Below are 21038 nucleotides of genomic sequence, written 5' to 3'. Positions count from 1 at the left end.
CTATGCCAGTTTTAGATCTCCTTCTTGGGGGATTTTTTCTTCAGTTTATTAGCATACCTGGGTACAAGCCCTCGGTGGGGCTGGCATCACCACCTGACCACATTTCTTCATTTCTTCCACTCATACCGCTTTTTCCATCTTTGAAGGGGTTTGGCGAAACAAGGAAATATTCCTCTCCTCGTTACAGGTATTAAACTGATAAGAATAGTACTACTTAACACACCTTATAATAACGCAGAGCGAGACAATGCAGAGAGAGGAGTCTGAAGAAGAGGAGTCAGAGGAGGAAGGTGGCTTGAGGAGGTGGAAGACCAAACACAGCAGGCGTCCCAGGGGGCTTGTTGTCACCTTTCGAGGAACCTTGGTGTTGTACGTGGCTGGGTGGAGGTAGAGACCTTCAATGACATCAGTGAGGACAAGGAACGGGACATGGCTAGCTTGGTATCCAACCTTGTGCAAATGGGGAGTTTGCGGTTGTGCAAATGGACTGTTTGCGGTTGTTTGCGGTACGTTAAACGGGGAGTTTGGTCTGTAACTGTGAAGCGGGCATAACCCTTACACTACCTGATCGATACAACATCATACAGTAGGTCCCCCCCCTCATTATTTTTATTGCCCCCACCCACCGCTCACGGGTGGAGGCGAGTGGGAGGACAGTAGGTCCTTCCCCATTGTGATTTATGGCCCCCACCCACCGCGCAGGGTTGGAGGCCGGGGGGAGGACAGTAGGTCCCCCCCCCCCTTATCCTTATTTACTGAATATTGCCCTGTATAACAATGTTTGGCATTTAGTGAATATTCCCTATTCTGCTCTGTGTCAGAGTGTATCAGGGTCTCTGAGGACAGGTGTCAATCCATATCTGCCAAGTTACCCTATGTAGGAGGAACAGTCCCTATTCTGCTCTGTGTCAGTGTGTATCAGGGTCCCTGAGGACAGGTGTCAATCCATATCTGCCAAGTGACCCTATGTAGGGGGAACAGTCCCTATTCTGCTCTGTGTCAGTGTGTATCAGGGTCTCTGAGGACAGGTGTCAATCCATATCTGCTAAGTGACCCTATGTAGGATGAACAGTCCCTATTCTGCTCTGTGTCAGTGTGTATCAGGGTCCCTGAGGACAGGTGTCAATCCATATCTGCCAAGTGACCCTATGTAGGGGGAACAGTCCCTATTCTGCTCTGTGTCAGTGTGTATAAGGGTCTCTGAGGACAGGTGTCAATACATATCTGCCAAGTAACCCTATGTAGGGGGAACAGCCCCTATTCTGCTCTATGTCAGTGTGTATCAGGGTCCCTGAGGACAGGTGTCAATACATATCTGCCAAGTGACCATATGTAGGGGGAACAGTCCCTATTCTGCTCTGTGTCAGTGTGTATCAGGGTCCCTGAGGACAGGTGTCAATACATATCTGCCAAGTGACCCTATGTAGGGGGAACAGTCCCTATTCTCATCTGTGTCAGTGTGTATCAGGGTCTCTGAGGTCAGGTGTTAATACATATTTGCCAAGTGACCCTATGTAGGGGGAACAGTCCCTATTCTGCTCTGTGTCAGTGTGTATCAGGGTCCCTGAGGACAGGTGTCAATACATATCTGCCAAGTGACCATATGTAAGGGGAACAGTCCCTATTCTGCTCTGTGTCAGTGTGTATCAGGGTCTCTAAAGACAGGTGTCAATCCATATGTCAAGGTGTCAATATGTCATATGTCAGGTGTCAATCTATATCCATTGTTATTTAGGAATGTTAGGTGATTTATGCCCTTTATGGATTAAAACCAGACTCTGCATCAACTGTGTAATTTTCCATGGGAGTTTTGCCATGGATCCCCCTCCTTCATGCCACAGTCCAGGTGTTAGTCCCCTTGAAACAACTTTTCCATCACTATTGTGGCCAGAAAGAGTCCCTGTGGTTTTTAAAATTCGCCTGCCCATTGAAGTCTGTAGCGGAGGGCAGTATTATAATCCACGATCTCCGCTGGTAACACAGGTAAATCCACAGTCAGCGCTGAAAAGTAAGGCAGTGTCCCAAATCCTCCCAATAACCGGACGAAACACAGTATGGGAGTCAACTAAGTGGCTTTATTCACAAGCTTCCATATTTATACAGTTCCCCATGCAAGGGGTTTCCTTACAGATGTTTCAGGGGATTTTTCCCATCAGGCATTGTATTTCTCCCAGCAGGCATTGCTGCACGAGAGGGATACTCCCACTAAAATGGATGGTTAAGTGGATTATCCCCTCGTGCAGCAAAACTGACAATTCACATTAAAATCTGTAATTTGTACAATTTTCATCTCTTTCATATGAACAGCTGGGGTCTGGGGGTACATTTCGTGGGAATACCGCTCAGATCCCAGCTAAACCAACCGAACGCCTCACAAAATACACTTATCCATCGAGTTCGGTTTAAAACTACCGAACACCGATGGGGAACACAATGAGATGCGAGCGGAACTCCCGAATGCTCTGGAAGTCCAGCGGTGTTCGTGTCATCGAGTAGCCGTTTTCAGTTGCAGGCACTCGACGACCAAACACCGCTGAACAGACAAAGGATCCAAGATGGCCGACCGCCGCATGGTCGGTAGTCGAGCGGCGGCCACCGGGGAGAGCCTTTAATTACCTTTAACAAGCGCCACACATCCCTGAATGTGTGGTCTATCAGGGGGGCCCGTATTCGGTTCACGAACAGCCCAGGTAGTCGCTGTTCGTGAAACGAAGTACCTAAGTGCTAGCTGCTTATGGCTGTTAGCACACGAATCACATTGGCCATATAGGACATAGTAACATACATACAGAGTACAGCATACAATACAGACAACCTTTTGATGTGTAGAGTCCAGAAGTGGCTAGGTTTGCCACAAAGTCTATTGAAACCCAAGGGCAGACTATAGGGTATTTGATACCCTACTAACCTCAACATCTGAGGAAAGGGATTTAGGAGTTATTATTTCAGATGACTTAAAGGTAGGAAGACAATGTAATAGAGCAGCTGGAAATGCTAGCAGAATGCATGGTTGTCTAGGGAGAGGTTTTAGCAGTAGAAAGAGAGAAGTGCTCATGCCATTGTACAGAACACTGGTGAGACCTCACTTGGAGTATTGTACGCAGTACTGGAGACCGTATCTTCAGAAGGATATTGATACTTTAGAGAGAGTCCAGAGAAGGGCAACTAAACTGGTTCCTGGACTGCAGGATAAAACTTACAAGGAAAGGTTAAAGGATCTTAACATGTATAGCTTGGAGGAAAGACGAGACAGGGGTTATATGATAGAAACATTTAAATACATAAAGGGAATCAACACAGTAAAGGAGGAGACTATATTTAAAATAAGGAGAACTGCCACAACAAGAGGATATAGTCTTAAATTAGAGGGGCAAAGGTTTAAAAATAATATCAGGAAGTATTACTTTACTGAGAGGGTAGTGGATGCATGGAATAGCCTTCCAGCTGAAGTGGTAGAGGTTAACACAGTGAGGGAGTTTAAGCATGCGTGGGATAGGAATAAGGCTATCCTAGACTCAAGATAAGGCCAGGGACTAATTAAAAGTATGTTGGGCAGACAAGATGGGCCGAATGGTTCTTATCTGCCTTCACATTCTATGTTTCTATGTATTTTTATGTGGTTTTCATAACAGTTTTTCGACTCAGAGATATATCCTGTTACTGGAGATAATTGGCTTACCACAGTCACTTAAGCCAATTATCTCCAGGATAGAGGAGAAGATAGACCGGCTGCACAGCCTAAATCTGCAGAACTGTTTTGGGCATGAAAGCCATGCTTGCAGTCCGTCAAATGTGACTTCCATAAAACTTTTGAGCCCCTGCTCTGATCTGGGCGATTTTTGGATATGTTGTTCACCCAGATCAGAGCTATGTATGATTTATGGGGATATGTTGTTGTTTTGTGTTTTGGGTAAAAACTTTATATTTTCTGCCTGTGATAATTCAGTTAGCCTATTGTGTTCAGTAATTGTATCACTGGCAGAGGGGAGGATTTGTGTGCCTTAGCTGGGAGTGCCTGACTGTACTGTACTGTGTTGATTGACTGTTGTAACTTTGTGTCCTGTGTACCACAAGTCCACGTGGGTGGTAACCTTGTGGGAAAATGTGTATATGAGAAAGTCCTGTGTGCTCATTAAACCAGTTCTACTTGACCCTCAACTCGCAGCCTTGACTCGTGTTTGGAGGAGACAGCTATAATCACTACAGGGATTGCTATGCTCTTCATACTCCCTTAGCTTCACTAAGCTCTTGTAAGAGCTTGTTCTTGTTCCTGCTTCGCTCTCTGGGAAAAGTGAGGTTCACCCACTGGAACCTGGAGCCTTGTCGTAGGTCAAGGGTGGGTAGGAGAAGGCGAGACCCCAAGCAAGCTGCCTCGGTTGTGGGGTCTGCGGTGCTTACGTTGTCTGGTGGAGTGCTTGGAGCCCTCTGTGAGTACTAGGAGCATCCATCGACAGAGGTACCTAGTCAGGGTGCCAGGCAGTCTGTTACACTCCCCTCCTTACCCTGTCGTTAGACGCAAAGAAAGCGTTCGACAAGGTGGGATGGGAGTACATGTTTGCTACAATACAACACTATGGCTTGAATGATTGGATGCTCAGAGCAATAAAATCCCTATATACAGTTCCAACAGCCAATGTGGTGGGCATGAACCTATGTTCAGAGTGGTTTGATTTCAAAAATGGAACAAGACAAGGTTTCTCACTATCTCCCATTTTGTATATCTTGTCAATAGAACCACTTGCTACAAGAATAAGAGAGAATAGAGCAATAAGGGGTATCCAGTCAAAAATCAACAGTCAAAATTATGTTTATATGCGGATGATGTTTTTGTTTTTTTAACGGATCCAAATGAATACCAAATGGTATAATCATTCCAACTGATATAACAAAAAAAGGTTGAATGCAATTTTTTGGATAACTTTAGAACTATAAATGTAAAATTAAAAGAATGGAGAAATAAGGACATTTTATGGTACGGTAGAATTAATATTATAAAGGCGTATTGTTAAGACACTCCCGGCATAAATGAGTGAAACCGCCGTGTAGTAGATCTTCCCCCTTTAGAGACACAGGCACCGTTGCTGTAGACCGCCAAACTCCCGAACAGAATATAAGGGAATGCTCCAAACTCCCAAACAGAGAATCATGCGAACTCCTTCTCTCCTGGAACAGGCGAAAGAATACTCCAAAGTAGCAATCCCCCCCCAAACACAAGACCAAGCTCCGTCTTGAGGGTAAAACAGGAATCTGCTTTAATGAGGGCTACCTGCCCGGTATTTATGCAGGTCTCCCACATGGTGGACACTTCCCTAGGGGACCAGATGGAAGACTGGGAAAAGTATGATACATTAGCCATTCACAACCTTTATACAAGCAACCCCTCCTCTCTATCCTGGAGATAATTGGGAAGAAATCCAATTATCTCCATGGATACAGGCAAAACGCCATTTTAAATAATACAGTAAAAATACATAAAATTCCCCATATAAGGTATCCCCAGATAGCCTAGATCTGAGCGCACATTATTACCGAATGGTGCTCAGATCTAATACACACAGTTCAATCACCATGGAGCCAAAGTCTTTCACACTGTTCTTTCGGTATACAAAGGGCTCCATGGGATGGCTATCTGGGTTAAGTCCATTCGTGAAATAATAAGTCCCGATGACAAAGAATGGAGGTCGGCGGTTTTCAGCGGTGTTCGGGAGAAATAGTGTCAGTTTTGAGTTCCATAAGTTTGTCGACGAACACCACTGTGTATTCGTGCATCTAAGATGGCTGCCGCCTCATGGTCGGCATACGAACGACGACCACCTAGCATACGGTTTCAATTAGGAGGTGTCTGCGGTTAACCACAACGTTAGAATTGGGGCCAATAGGTTAACCAGCAGCGTTCTCCTCTTCTGGGTGACCGGCCGTTCGGCAGTTTGTTTGGTAGATTATCAAACAAACGAACAGGGAAGTACGGACAGGCAATTACACACATCCACCGGGAAAGCACTATAGTTCTAAGACAGAGGGATCTGTCACACGTATATTTTACCCAAGTGGGTTTATGTGTTCAGAAGTATACCACTTAGCTTCCCAACTTCATGGCTACAATTAATTCTACCTAGCTTTATGAATTTTGTGTGGAAAGGAAAAATACCATTTATCAGTAATGTTATATTGTCAAAAACAATTAAATGGGTGGTTAAGGTTTCCCTATTATTCAACAATAGCATGATGCAGGGACTCTGTATCATGTTAATAAGATGGTTAATCTAGCCTTCAATAATGAGGACTGGTACCTGTTGGAAATGAAAAATGCAGAGTGTAAAGATCTAGCCACTATGTTATGGAATTTAAATAAAAAGAAAAACAAGTTGTCACGGGGGTGGTACGGAGACCGGGACCCCTGTGTGCCTGATGATGATAGGAGCCAACTTCGTAGAAATTAACAATTAAGGCCTGGTGCAGGGTAACCACACACCCCCTGGTGTTGAGCACCAGGGTTTGTGTGGCCACATACCAGGGCCCTGACGCAGCTTCTGCGGATGCCAGGAACTAGGAGAAAATATGTAGACTTCCCTGGATCTGGATAGGGAGGCTCTGCAGCAGATATGTATCCAGTACTAAAAACAAGGCAAGACTAGAACAGGCACCAAACAAGATAAGACAAGACAAGACTAGACTAGACAAACCCAGAACTGGAGCAGGACAGAAAGCAGAGTCCAGAACATGTACACAAGACATGAGGGAAACCAGAACAAGGCGTGGATGGGACAGGACTATACATGAACTGGGAAGAAAAAATAAAACAAGACAAGAGATACAAGGCATAACTAAGTACTATACATGTAAAACATTGGAGATTTAGACATATATAAATGACCAAGATGTATGCAGCCCACCACTGCGCCAAAGAACTCCAATTATGGTGGGTCCTAACTGCCTAGATATGCATGACCAAATAAACAACAATAAAACATACACAATACTTACCTGCTAAGAAAGGAGCAGAGGCAATGAGATCACTGCTTGCAGGACTAGACTGAAACAAAAAGGATTAATGGCAAAGGGACGGGTGTGGCAACAAAAACATCTATTTAATTCATATATACAGTAACTCACTGTGACAGATCCCCTGTCTCTGGGTTATAATATTGTAACGAAAATATACCCCAACTCGCAGGATTCAACTCAACAAAAGACAACACAAAGGAGAGATACGTCTACCGGACCTTAGAGTGGCCAGACTCGACGTATATGAGAGGAGTACAGAGTCAGGAATGATCCGAGGTCAAGGGCACAAAGAGACAGCATAAACTAGGACTAGCCGGGGTCTGGTACACAGAAAACAGTAAGCCGGCAAACAGAACAGATAAGGAACAAGAGAAAACGTAGTCAGAAACAAAGCCAAGGTCAATACGAAGGAACACAACTGAACACAACAAGCGCTAAAGGGAATTGCAACAGAAACCACGATAGGGCAAGGCACTAAGGGAAAAAGGTGAGTATAAGTACCTTAGCAATTAATTTGATTGGCTCCTGTCATATCCACGCCCCCAAAAGGTAAGTGTATGGGGAGAGTGGCATGACAGGGGCCAATGGGAGACCTTTGCCAATTTAGGCTCCCACTGTTCCTTTAAGAGCACGCCCGAGACCTGCGGCGCGCTCTTAGAGTCAGGCGGGACACGTGACCGTTTCTCGCGGTCACTGCCCACCTTCCTGTAACAGCCGTCGGATGAGCCGCGCGCGGCTCGTGCAGCAGCAGGACCGCACGCGGCTCGAACAGAGGACCCTGGCCGGCCCCTGGTAAGTAACGCTACAAATATCTATCATCTTGTTTGTCTGTTTGTTCGCATAAACTCCTTCCATTCCCTTCAGCAAGGTGGTCCGGTCGTTTACCAAAAGAACTACCGAACAACCGACCACCCATATGAGGAGTGTGGCCCTTGTTAACCCTGTTGACCCCCTTATTACTTTATAAATCAATAATAATTATGTTAATACATTATCTACCTTAATTATATCACAGGCAGAGGGGAGGGATTGTGTGCTGGATGTGGGAGAGTCAGGCATTGTTACATTGTTTTTATTGGTCTGTACATTTTGTAATTCGGTGCCCCATCAGGTCCAGAGGGTGTTACTCTGGCCTGAGGAATTGTATATAAAGCCAACCTGTACCAATAAACCTGCAGACTTCTTCACCCTCAATACTGAGTTCTGTCTCTTATTGTAGGGAATCGCTATATCACAAATCACTAGCTCTTGTAAGAGCTGTTTCTGCTTCTCTCACGGATGACTCTGGGATTACTATAGCACCTCTCACCATTGGGAAAATGACGTCTCTGGCAGTGAAACCCTTCTACTACTAGGGGGTACAGCTACATTCACAAAAGCGAGTACACCCCTTATATTTTTTTATATTGTTGTATTATATCTTTTCATGTGAGAACACTGAAGAAATGAAACTCTGCTACAATGTAAAGTATTTTACTGTATGTAGTGTGACATACCGAAGCAGAGCATGATCCCTTCCCTTAGAAGACTGGGCCGCAGGGCAGTATTCCAACATGATAACGACCACAAACACACCTCCAAGATGACAACTGCCTTGCTAAAGAAGCTGAAAGTAAAGGTGATGAACTGGCCAAGCATGTCTCCACACCTAAAGCCTATTGAGCATCTTTGGGGCATTCTCAAACAGATGTTGTCATGGAAGAGTGGAAGAGGACTCCAGTGGCAACCTGTGAAGCTCTGGTGAACTCCATGCCCAGGCTGTACACTTACTACTTTACATTGTAGCAGAGTGTCATTTCTTCAGTGTTGTCACATGAAAAGATATAATAAAATATTTACAAAAATGTGATGGGTGTATTCCCTTTTGTGAGATACTGTATATTTGCAAGCATTCAATACCAATCCTTTAATTTTGTACAGCTATAAATTTAGATTATTAGCTGCATAACGTATTATATTCTAACAGGTAAAGACCAAATGACAATCACTCAGAGTGCAGCAATAGATCATGTTTAAAACCAAGATATTAGAGAAAATGTAACACATATTAATAAACATATTATACCTAAACAATTGTAATAACAAATAGACAATCGTCTTTTGCAGTACTAATCATATATTTTGCATGATTGCAATTAAAAAAATATCAAAGGCTGGGGGGGCGGGGCCTGACCGCCATGCAGACAAGTCGCACATAGAGATGGCTCCTGACAAGACTCACCAAAACCACAAAAATAACTAATTTTCACTCGAGAAAACAAGCAACGACCCTGCCGGAGCCACTCTACACTCACGAGAGACACCCTTTTAAGGTATCTCCCTAATCAACCGGAGGTCACATCCTGACACATCTTTGGGCCTACTCGTGGACGCAGCCGAGAAGATACGGCCGGTCTCTCGGCGGTCTACACTGCTGGGACACACAGGTGGAAGGGGCCCCTGCTTCCCCCCCCCCGCCGTTGAGGGACATCACGGCAACTGCACATTCTTGAGTATCCTGCTGAGAGGGGCCGAGACACTGGGACGCAGCCAAGATGGCAGCCCAGCGAAGGCCCAAAAAACGGAGCACACACACCCAACCTACCACGCACCTCCCGGGGGATCTCGACCGGCTCTGCGCGTGCCTCTGGACCATGCTGTGCGACAGAGGAATGGATTACCACCTGGCAGTGAAGCTAGTGGCTACATGGATTCGTCCAGTAACCCGCCGTCGCCACTACAGACCTCCACCACGAGCATCCAGGACGGCCGCTAGGCTATGCAAATACCGCCGATCCAATGGGCGGGAAACGACACCATGCTACTCGGGTGAACGCACTTGCCCCCACACTCATGAGACCGAAATTACCAAACCAGGCTTCCACACAAGCTTCTCACCCGACCCGGGAACGAGCGCTCAGCACAGCTTGTCTCCATGCCTCCAAGTCACAGCCGCAAACCGGGGAGCCGCAAAGCTGCACACTCTACTGAAGTTACCCCCCCATATCAGGCTGTTATATCAGGCCTCCAGGGTGGGCATCGGCTGAGAGACGTGCACAGCCACGGGGACTCACACTACTCACAGTGTCATGACACACTGCCCGAATGCACAACCCGTGGCTATTGCCTCCAAGTTGAATTTTTAATATGATTTTTATGCTTACTGTTATGCTTTACTAATGCCCTCAACTATTATTTCATGTAATATCCAGGCAGATATCCCAGACCACCAACCTACCTGGAAGCTATGCTTCTTGCTGCCGATATGTATATTTTAAGCACCCTGTCAACTTAATCGAATGGGCAGCCTATTACCTCAGCAAGTTCTGGGCGCATGTCCTAGCATACCATCTTAGGAATCAGCTAGCCACTAGTGACCCTGAACCTTATGCCTGCTCTGTTTTAAGCCTAACCTGCCTGGGCAGCATGTTTCTAATGTTAGATAGGACTGCCCAGTATGTTTATTTACAGTTATCTCATCTTTTGTTTTTCTGCCTTTATGTCCCAGACATGTGCCTCACTGACCCCCATCCTGCTCAAATATCACATGTAAACGTCAGTACCATATGTAGTTGGGACATGCAGACTAAAATATATAATTGCTCTGTTCATATATGTTGTTACGCTACTTTAAACAAAAAATAACAGTGCAGTATGCTTTGAATTTTTATACTACCCAACATTGTCTTATGTCTATTACCGATGTACCTATGCTTATCCATACCATTGCCAAAGGATGTACTCACTACTGCACTGTCAAAAATAAAGAATACAAAAAAAAATATATATATCAAAGGCTATCCAAGCAGTTAAATCTAAACACAAGTATAAAAAATGTGACATGTAATAAACATATTTTATACTTAACGTCCCAGGATCTTAGATGAAATGGAGATAAACCTTTCTGCTGCTCTGGATAAATCAAACTTCATGTCCCAGGATAAAAATATGGGCCTAGAGCACGTACTTGCACCCTTAGAAAAAATTAGGTAGGCTGCCTGTGCCCCTGTACTGCTACATCGCTGCTATCCCCAGCAAACTCCAAAAAACAACTCTCAAACTGTCATGGCACTGCCGTGTATTCACCCACTCCTCGGCGCCCGCGACGCCATTGCAGCAGAGTCAAGGTACTTGCCGCTCACGGAGACCCCTCTCCCAGGTCTGTGGTGGTTACATCCCTTCCTTTCACCGCCGAGGCAATATGGCGGCCACCATGCATTCTTCACAGGGAGGAGGAAGGGATCTGCGGATCCATAAGGGAGGGACAGGTGAGGGACCATATTACAAAACAAGATGGCGCAGAGTCACTGACCTCCCTTTATAGCACCCTGTGTGCTCCACCTACTGGTAAGAGGTGGCCGGTCAGGTGATCCTGGCTACCTATTTAAACCCAACACACCTTACAGTCAGTGCTTGGTTATTTTGCTTGGCTCTATATACCTGCCTATTGCCCTGATTTTCAGCTTATGTTCCTGGTTCCTGATCCTTGATTCTCTGTTTGATTATTCCTATCTGCTTCCTGACCTGACTCCGGGTTGATCGGCTTCTTCTGTCTGCTGCCTGACTGCTGTTTTCTTTCCACGTCCCCTGCTCCTGTTTCCTTGGATTCTTCATTTTGCTTCTTCCCATTAAAAGCCTCTATGCACCAATACACCCTTCGGGACCCTGTCTCCACTTCCAGGTGCTCCTGAGAGTCGTGATTGTAAGGGAGTGCTGTTCAGCTGCAGCTGGTTTCCATCATCTCTGAAAAACCCTAGATGGGTGTGACATAATAACCAAGCCATTTAAAACTTGGAACCCACAGGAAAAGCTGAAGCTATTACCGCATTGACTCAACAAATGTAGGCTTAAGCCCAAGCCGTTCAGGATTTGCAAGCCAGCAATACTGCACTACTCCAGCTTGAACAGAGAAGGGCTCAGCCTGTACCTCTTCCAGAATCATCCCCCTCTGTTGCCCCTATGCCGCCTATGTCTCTCGAACCAAACGTTCCCATGCCTGACAAATTCATGGAAAAAAAACAGAACTGCGTTCATTCATTACAGCTTGTGAATTACTCTTCACCCTGAAGCCACGTACCTACCCTAATGACTTTGTGAAGGTTTGTACTACCATCGCTTTATTGGGATTTGTTTGCTGAAAATATGCGCTTATTATATGATGATCCTTTGAGACCTTCTGCTGCCCATAGTGCCCTCTGTGCCCTCAGGCAAGGGAAAATACCTGTGGTAGACTATACCACAGACTTCCGGGAGCTATCTGCTGACACAGGTTATGAGACCGGACTAATTGAACAATTGAAGTCAAATTAGCCAGAGTCTGGGTACCCACGTCTTTGGATGAGCTGGTCACCCAATTAGACCAATGCTTCCATGAACGTAGAAGTGAGAGACAAACACCCAGCCAATTTCCGACCTCTGGATTTATCTAGTTCTATGGTCTCTTCTCCATCTTCCTCCTCTGAAGAACCCATGCAAATAGGCATAGTTTGTCGTCCACTGAAGAAGAACGCAAGAGACCCCACTCTCAAGGACTGTCTCTACTGTGGAAAAGCTGGTCACAAACTGCAGTCCTGCCTAGTTTGACCCAGCACCTCACCTGGTAAGAATGTCATAGCTCCTTCTTCTTGGACTTCTACAGTCCCACCAACCTCCTCTTACCTCTCTGTTCTTCTCTCTCTCCAGTGGGGAAATAGAGACCATCAAGCTACAGCCATCATCGACTCAGGAGCCAGTGGCTGTTTCATTGACCAAACGTTGGTACAAGCTCATCATCTGCCCATGCAATGAAAATCTCATCCCTTATCACTATACGTAGTGGATGGTACTCCAATCAAGACCGGTCCTGTACTATATGAAACCGGTTCCATTTGCCTCCTCTTTGGCCAACACAAAGACTATAAAACTCGATATACTACTCTCACCAGTGTTTCCACTTATTCTTGGTCTTACCTGGCTCCGCACCCACAACCCGGTGATAGATTGGTTCAAAGACACATGTAGCTTTTCTTCCACCTCTTGCACCACCTCTTGCTTGGATAAGTCGCACATGCATCTGCTCACTATGACCTCTGATCCTCCAGTCACTCTGCCAGATAAATATAAAGAATTCCAAGACGTCTTCAGCAAAAAGAATGCAGAACAATTGCCCCCAAGAGGGCCATATGAATGTCCAATTTAACTACTCCCAGACGCTCCCATCCCCTATGGACACATATTTCCTCTCTCAGAAGCTGAGCTCAAACATCTGAAGGAGCAGGCATATTCTTTGTTGGCAAGACAGACGGGGGCCTGCGTCCTTGTGTCAATTATCGTGCCCTAAATAACATCACAATCAAGAACCGATATCCCCTACCTCTGATACCCGAACTCTTAGACAGACTGAGGAAAGCAAGAATATTCTCAAAATTGGATCTATGAGATGCATATAACCTGGTCTGTATCCGTAAGAACGATGAGTGTAAAACAGCCTTCAGTCCACAGTACGGGCACTTTGAATACCTCGTCATGCGTTTCGGGCTCTTTGTTTTGAATGATGTCTTCCGTGATATACTGGATTCCTTCATCGTAATCTATCTAGATGACATCCTGGTCTTCTCCTCTTCTCCTGCTGAACATAATGAACATATGAGGAGGGTACTTCTCCGCCTCCGTGAACACGGGCTATACGCCAAATTAGAGAAATGTATCTTTGATACTGAATCCGTAGAATTCCTGGGATATGTAATGTGACGAGAGCAATCTCGCCACATTGCATTGGAGAAGCCTGGTTGCCCGCCTGCTGCCTTTGGACTATGGCCCTGGGAGATTGGGCCCTTTAAAAACAGTATTCGGCCATACCAGAGTGTATGTCACTCATTATGGCCCTTTAAATACGGTGGGGAAGGATTGGTACTTTTTATATGGCACGTCGGACACAGTCGAAGTCGTCAAAGTTGTCGAAGTCGTCAAAGTGGCCGCCATTCGAGAAAGGAACACGTGGCGGTGGCCATTTTAAACGCGGTCAGCGGTGTGTGTAGCCAAATTCATGGAACTAAAATCGGCTACACAATTCCGCGAACACTGCTGACCCTTACCTTCTCCCACACTGAACGTTCAGCTGCAGAGGCTAAGACCCGTTCGAAGATTCGAACGCACGTTCGAATGGGACTTAGTCGTTTTTCTGCATGAAATTGACCGACCTCACAGCCCAAATCTATGGAACTGTTTTGGGCAGGAAAATGTGCTTGCGCTCGGTCATAAAGGACTTCCGTCTATCTTTTTATCCACTGCAGGGATTGGTATGATTTTTTAGAGTGTTTATGTTTAAAGTATGCTGAGTTTGAATATGTATTTTTTATGGAGATTGGATGTATGGTGTTAGAGTTATGAACGTTGGGTTACCTCTCAGGATAAGGGGACGGAATCTGTGGGATGTAACTGTGATGTTATTGGTTGTTTTATACCTCCCTGTGGGCGATCCTGTATTTGAAAAGACTGTAATAAAAACTAGGCTGGGTGTGCCAGCACCTCAGACCACTGCTTGACCCTCAACACGGAGCCTTGTCTCGTTATTGGGGGGATTCACTGTATGCTGTTAGAGACTGATTGCCAGGAGTGTAAGCTGATTGTATGCTTTTCCTGTTCGTCTGCTAGCAGTTATTCGTGAGGTTCCAGTTCGGGAGTTTGGGGTGCTATTTTGTATCCAGTTCAGGAGTTTTGTGTTCTGCAGTAGCTGTGCCTGTCTCAGAAAGGGAATTATCGCCTAAATTGATTTTAACCCCTTGTCTGCTGAAACGGTCCGTTACAATTGGTGGCAAGCGGCGGGATCGTTCCTACAGCCAGAAGGACAGCTACAGGATTTCTGGCAATGCATGTCCCAGTACAGCGACCCTGACAGCACCAGCATGGAACCAGCAGTGCAGTACAGCTACTCTATTAGAGAGTACGACCGTATGGTGTGGTTCCACCTAAAGCTTCTTCGGACCCAATCCACTGGAGAGATCGGTACGGTTTGTGAGGAACTTAGTGTTCGAGAGGCTGCAACACCGGGGAGAAAGAGAAGGTCAGTTGGCACGTTGGGAGGAACTCCAGCGGCAGGTACTGCAGGGAATTGGGAGCCCAGTCTCCATTCCCCAGCGGCAGTGTGAATTGCAGGGAATTGGGAGCCCAGTCTCCATTCCCCAGCGGCAGTGTGAATTGCAGGGAATTGGGAGCCCAGTCTCCATTCCCCAGTGGCAAGCTGAGTTACAGGGGGCAGAGGTAGTTGTTCCTGCCCCCAGCAGCAGAGTGATATGCCGGGAAGGCAGTGTGAAATTCAGGGAGAGGAAAGCAGCATCCTCCCTCCCCAGCAGCAGCGTTATTTCTTGGGAATTGGGAGCCCAGTCTCTATTCCCCAGCGGCAGTGTGATATGCCGGGAATTGGGAGCCGAGTCTCAATTTCCCAGCGGCAGATACAGCAGGGAATTGGGAGCCCAGTCTCCATTCCCCAGCGGCAGAGTGTTCTATCGGGAGAGGAGCCTGTTACCCCCTCTCCCCTGCGACAGCTTAGAGTATCCAAAGGGGAGACAGTCAGTCTCCCCCTCCGGCAGCAGAGCTGTGCCTCTAAAGGGGAGACAGTCGGTCTCCAGCAGCGGAGCTGTACAGCTAAAGGGGAGACAGTCGGTCTCCAGCAGCAGAGCTGTGCAGCTAAAGGAGAGACAGTCGGTCTCCAGCAACCAGGCTTCAACCAGACTACTCCTGTGGTAGTACTGGCACCAGGGCAGAGTACCGCTGGTCTCTGCCCACTCAGCAACCCACCAAGGCAGCCTACCAGCCTACCAGTCGTGGTAAGGCACCTGGACATGGACAAGATTCTCCCTTACTCAGGTTTAGTAACCAGTTATTGTGGGTGGGCTGTACTGCTGTTTCTGTTTTGTGGGTGGGCTGCTGGACTTACAAGGGCACTGACCGGCAGGAGGTCAGATACCCTGTTAGTCTGTTTGGAAAAGGGGAGAGATGTGACGAGAGCAATCTCGCCACATTGCATTGGAGAAGCCTGGTTGCCCGCCTGCTGCCTTTGGACTATGGCCCTGGGAGATTGGGCCCTTTAAAAACAGTATTGTCTGGGTGTGCCAGCACCTCAGACCACTGCTTGACCCTCAACACGGAGCCTTGTCTTGTTATTGGGGGGATTCACTGTATGCTGTTAGAGACTGATTGCCAGGAGTGTAAGCTGATTGTATGCTTTTCCTGTTCATCTGCTAGCAGTTATTCGTGAGGTTCCAGTTCGGGAGTTTGGAGTGCTATTTTGTATCCAGTTCAGGAGTTTTGTGTTCTGCAGTAGCTGTGCCTGTCTCAGAAAGGGAATTATCGCCTAAACGGATTTTAACACCTTGTCTGCTGAAACGGTCCGTTACACGTAATTACCCCTGGGCAGATTCAAATAGATCCTCGCAAGATCACTGCTGTATTGGAAATGGCCAATACCCAAAGACAAGAAATCCTTACAGCGATTCATGGGATTCGCCAACTTTTATTGGCGTTTCATTAGCGTTTTTTCCCAGGTATGTGCTCCCATAACAGCGTTAACTAAAAAAGAGGAATGGTTTACCTTGACCACTCAAGCCCAAGAGGCGTTTTTAAAAAAATAAAAGAAGCTCCTATCCTCATACAACCCAATACTACAAAGGCTTTTTACCTTGAGGTTGATGCCTCCGATATTGCTATTGGGGGAGTCCTATCCCAAAGAAACAAGAAAGACGACCGACTACATCCCTTGGCCTTTTACTCTTGTAAACTATTGCCCGCAGAACAAAACTACGATGTAGGTGAGCGAGAACTTCTTGCTGTCAAGAGTACTTTAGAAGAATGGCGCTACCTACTTGAGGGAGCCCCTCTACCCATCACAGTATATACAGACCATCGTAACCTAGAATATCTTCATGCTGCCAAAAGATTACGTCCCCGCCAAGCCCGCTGGGCCTTATTATTCTCCAGATTCAATCTACAAATTACCTACTGCACTGGATCAAAAAATAAAAAAGCTGACGCCCTATCACATATATACGAAAAGACGTATTCAACAAACCCAATCCAAGACACTATTCTGTCTCCACATCAGTTTCTAGCTATACAAGTCTCACTCCCAGACCGCATACCGAATCTAGCGGTCCAACCACCCAAGACAACGCCTCCCCTAATTCAGAAACAAAGACTGTGGTACCATGACGAACAGCTGTATGTACCAACCTCACTCCAGTCCGAGGTCAGCCAGTTCCATGACACCCTCTCGGCTGGCCATGGAGGGGTATTTTTAGACACTCGAAAACATTAGTTGTTATGATTGACATCACCTCCCATTTCTGGTCCCATTTTTTATGTCACCTAAGGATTCAATGCTGTTTATCCTCAGCCTTCCACCCTCAAACCAACGGCCAAATAGATTTTTGCTGTTGATCCAGAAGAAAGCAAAAAAAACAATTTGAAGTACCCCTCTTGGTCCCTCTTGAATTAGCCAATCTATACAATTTGCATGTCTGTTGGTATTGTTCCTGATTGGCAGTAGTGTTTGTCCAGTTAATATTTGTGAATTTCATTTGTCAGGGCTACAGACGAGTAATGCATTGTATATATTTAAATGTGTGTTTACAGCTAGTTTTGTACAGTGGTATTGGCCGATAGATGTGCATATCAGGATATTGTGAATTAAAAACTATATTCTTCTATATATTCAGATTTTTTTCACGGTTGCTATATATCACCTTTGAGAGTTTTTGGTGTATAGACACTCACTATATAGTGACTTAAAGTGATGCATATCAATCATTATAATCTGTGTAATGACCAGATCATTTGTTTTTTTTAAAGAAAGCTATTTATGGCTCATTAATTATTTTAAAGCTCTTATTATTTATTTTAAAGCTTGTATTAAAGGTTCACAATTTAGTTAGTGATAATATATATTTTAACAGTTTTTTTTTTGTGTGAGGTCTTGATAATATAGCATCTTTTAATTTTCCATATATTTAACTTTTTTACTTCCCTAAGGTCCACCAATATATGAACATTTTGAATAATTTTAATGCCAGAAGAGAAGTAATGTATAGATATAACCTGTCATATGAGGAGAATAAATACAACAAATACAATAATAACAGTTTTGCATATGTTAATGTCGGTTCGTTCGATACAAAACTATTAGAGGATCAGCAGCTTACTATTGAAAAAGAAATAAAGTGGAAACATGGTAAGGTAAGTGATACATATTTATACACAAAAAACAAGTAAAATATGACACTAAAACCGTATTTATATAACTTTATACTGAGATAAAAGCAGCACCTACCTTGTGCAATAACTCAAATAACACTAAATCTAACAATACATACATAAAAAGTGGCAATTGTTGCACTCACAAAAAGAGAGCAGGTAAGTCTGATCAGGCTGTACAGGCACTTCTCCACCAGCATACTGCTAGGATTTCTAGGGTGGACCAGTCATAACGAAGATATCAGCAGCCAGAGACCATCAATCTTCCACAACTTTATTAATCCAGAGAGATAAAACTCATAATCCTTAATGAAAGTGGTATTGTCCGTCTATCTACACTATTACTCCACTATCAATCGGACTTTTAGAAATGGCATCCAAAATACTTCCGGTGGACATCACTGTGATGACGTCGGACGCAAGGTAAAGATGAAGGCGGAATTTGAAACCCGGAAGTCACCAAAAATGGCACCAAGATCTGTGTTTATAAATTGGAATAATGGAGATATACGGACAATACCACTTTGAAAAAGGCTTTCTCACCAAAACGCGTCAGTGGTTGATGCTAATGGACTATTTTACTTGTTATTTGTTTTACTTCATGTCTCAATAAAGAAGTCTTTTACTTTGATCCTGCATCCTGGATTATTGGAGCTGACAGTCTGGGAGACGAAAAAGATTTATCCTGACCTCTGTAGAAGTCCATTACCACTGAAATCTATCTCCACTTTACACCTATAGTCTCAGTCAGCTTTTTTAAGTGACTCAGAAGCATGTGAGTCTGACCAGTAATTTTGTGGTTTTTAATATGTTTTAATTTTTAGGTATATGTCTGTGACAATACTGGTGAAAACTTTTATTTTTATTTATTGAGTGCTCTCACTACTATTCTTGGTCTTACTTACTTAAACAACACAATGTAACTCCAAGTCAATCACACTTCTGTGAAATCAAACTGTCCACTTAGGAAGCAACACTGAGTTACAATCAATTTCACATGCTGTTGTGCAAATGGGATAGACAACAGGGGGAAATTATAGGCAATTAGCAAGACACCCCCAATAAAGGAGTGGTTCTGCAGGTGGTGACCACAGACCACTTCTCAGTTCCTATGCTTCCTGGCTGATGTTTTGGTCACTTTTGAATGCTGGTGGGGCTTTCATTCTAGTGGTGTCATGAGACGGAGTCTATAACCCACACAAGTGGCTCATGTAGTGCAGCTCATCCAGGATGGCACATCAATACGAGTTGTGGCAAGAAGGTTTTCTGTGTCTGTCAGCGTAGTGTCCAGAGCATGGAGGCGCTAGCAGGAGACAGGCCAGTACATCAGGAGATGTGGAGGAGGTTGTAGAAGGGCAACAACCCAGCAGCAGGACCGCTACCTCCGCCTTTGTGCAAGGAGGAACAGGAGGAGCACTGCCAGAGCCCTGCAAAATGACCTCCAGCAGGCCACAAATGTGCATGTGTCTGCTCAAATGGTCAGAAACAGACTCCATGAGGGTGGTATGAGGGTCCGACCTCCACAGCCCAACACAGTGCAGAACGTTTGGCAATTGCCAGAGAACACCAAGATTGGCAAATTCGCCACTGGCGCCCTGTGCTCTTCACAGATGAAAGCAGGTTCACACTGAGCACATGTGACAGACGTGACAGAGTCTGGAGACGCCATGGAGAATGTTCTGCTGCCTGCAACATCCTCCAGCATGACCGGTTTGGCAGTGGGTCAGTAATGGTGTGGGGTGGCATTTCTTTAGGGGGCCACACAGCCCTCCATGTGCTCGCCAGAGGTAGCCTGACTGCCACTAGGTCCCAAGATGAGATCCTCAGACCCCTTGTGAGACCATATGCTGGTGCGGTTGGCCCTGGGTTCCTCTTAATGCAAGACAATGCTAGACCTCATGTGGCTGGAGTGTGTCAGCAGTTCCTGCAAGACAAAGGCATTGATGCTATGGACTGGCCCGCCCGTTCCCCACACCTGAATCCAATTGAGCACATCTGGGACATCATGTCTCGCTCCATCCACCAACGTCACGTTGCACCACAGACTGTCCAGGAGTTGGCAGATGCTTTAGTCCAGGTCTGGGAGGAGATCCCTCAGGAGACCATTCGCCATCTCATCAGGAGCATGCACAGGCATTGTAGGGAGGTCATACAGGCACGTGGAGGCCACACACACTACTGAGCCTCATTTTTACTTGTTTTAAGGACATTACATCAAAGTTGGATCAGCCTGCTGTGTGTTTTTCCACTTTAATTTTGAGTGTGACTCCAAATCCAGACCTCCATGGGTTGAAAAATTTAATTTCCATTTTCAATTTTTGTGTGATTTTGTTGTCAGCACATTCAACTATGTAAAGAACAAAGTATTTCAGGAGAATATTTAATTCATTCACATCTAGGATGTGTTATTTTTGTGTTCCCTTTATTTTTTGAGCAGTGTATACAGTGCATTATGTTTCTTTGTCTAGATCCCAAATGCTCGGTGCAAAGACTTTTGTCCTCATGGATACAGAAAAACCCCTGGAGGAACCTATCACAAATGCTGCTATGAATGTGTCCCATGTTCAGAGGGGGAAATGTCTAATGTAACAGGTAGACATGCGTTTATAATGTTTTATACATTATTGTTGTTTTCTTTTGTACAGATAGTTCAGTGGGCTAATGCATCATCAGTAGAATCTGCTCAACCCTTGTGGGATGAGGGTTCGATTCCCGGCAGGGTTGACTCAGCTTCTTCACCCTTCTGAGGTAGATAAAATGAGTGCCATTAAATTGGGTAATAGTAACATCCCCAGGATGTACTTGGAAACCAGAGTAATCTGGTTGTT

The 21038-nt window shown here is 45.3% G+C and overlaps 1 protein-coding gene across 1 annotated transcript in view; it reads left to right on the top strand.

Annotated features, from left to right (window-relative positions):
* Window positions 1-14915: 14915 nt before the first annotated feature.
* LOC134566007 (vomeronasal type-2 receptor 26-like) overlaps window positions 14916-21038 on the top strand; it is an 86438-nt gene continuing 80315 nt past the window's right edge. The window contains exons 1-4 of the mRNA XM_063425722.1: window positions 14916-15060; window positions 16752-16849; window positions 17989-18192; window positions 20679-20802. Coding sequence (XP_063281792.1) covers window positions 14916-15060; window positions 16752-16849; window positions 17989-18192; window positions 20679-20802 — 571 coding nt within the window. The remainder of the gene's footprint in view (window positions 15061-16751; window positions 16850-17988; window positions 18193-20678; window positions 20803-21038) is intronic.

This window comes from Pelobates fuscus, chromosome 6, assembly GCF_036172605.1.
Source record: "Pelobates fuscus isolate aPelFus1 chromosome 6, aPelFus1.pri, whole genome shotgun sequence".
Taxonomy (NCBI): domain Eukaryota; kingdom Metazoa; phylum Chordata; class Amphibia; order Anura; family Pelobatidae; genus Pelobates; species Pelobates fuscus.
This window is presented reverse-complemented; position numbering and strand designations above follow the sequence as displayed.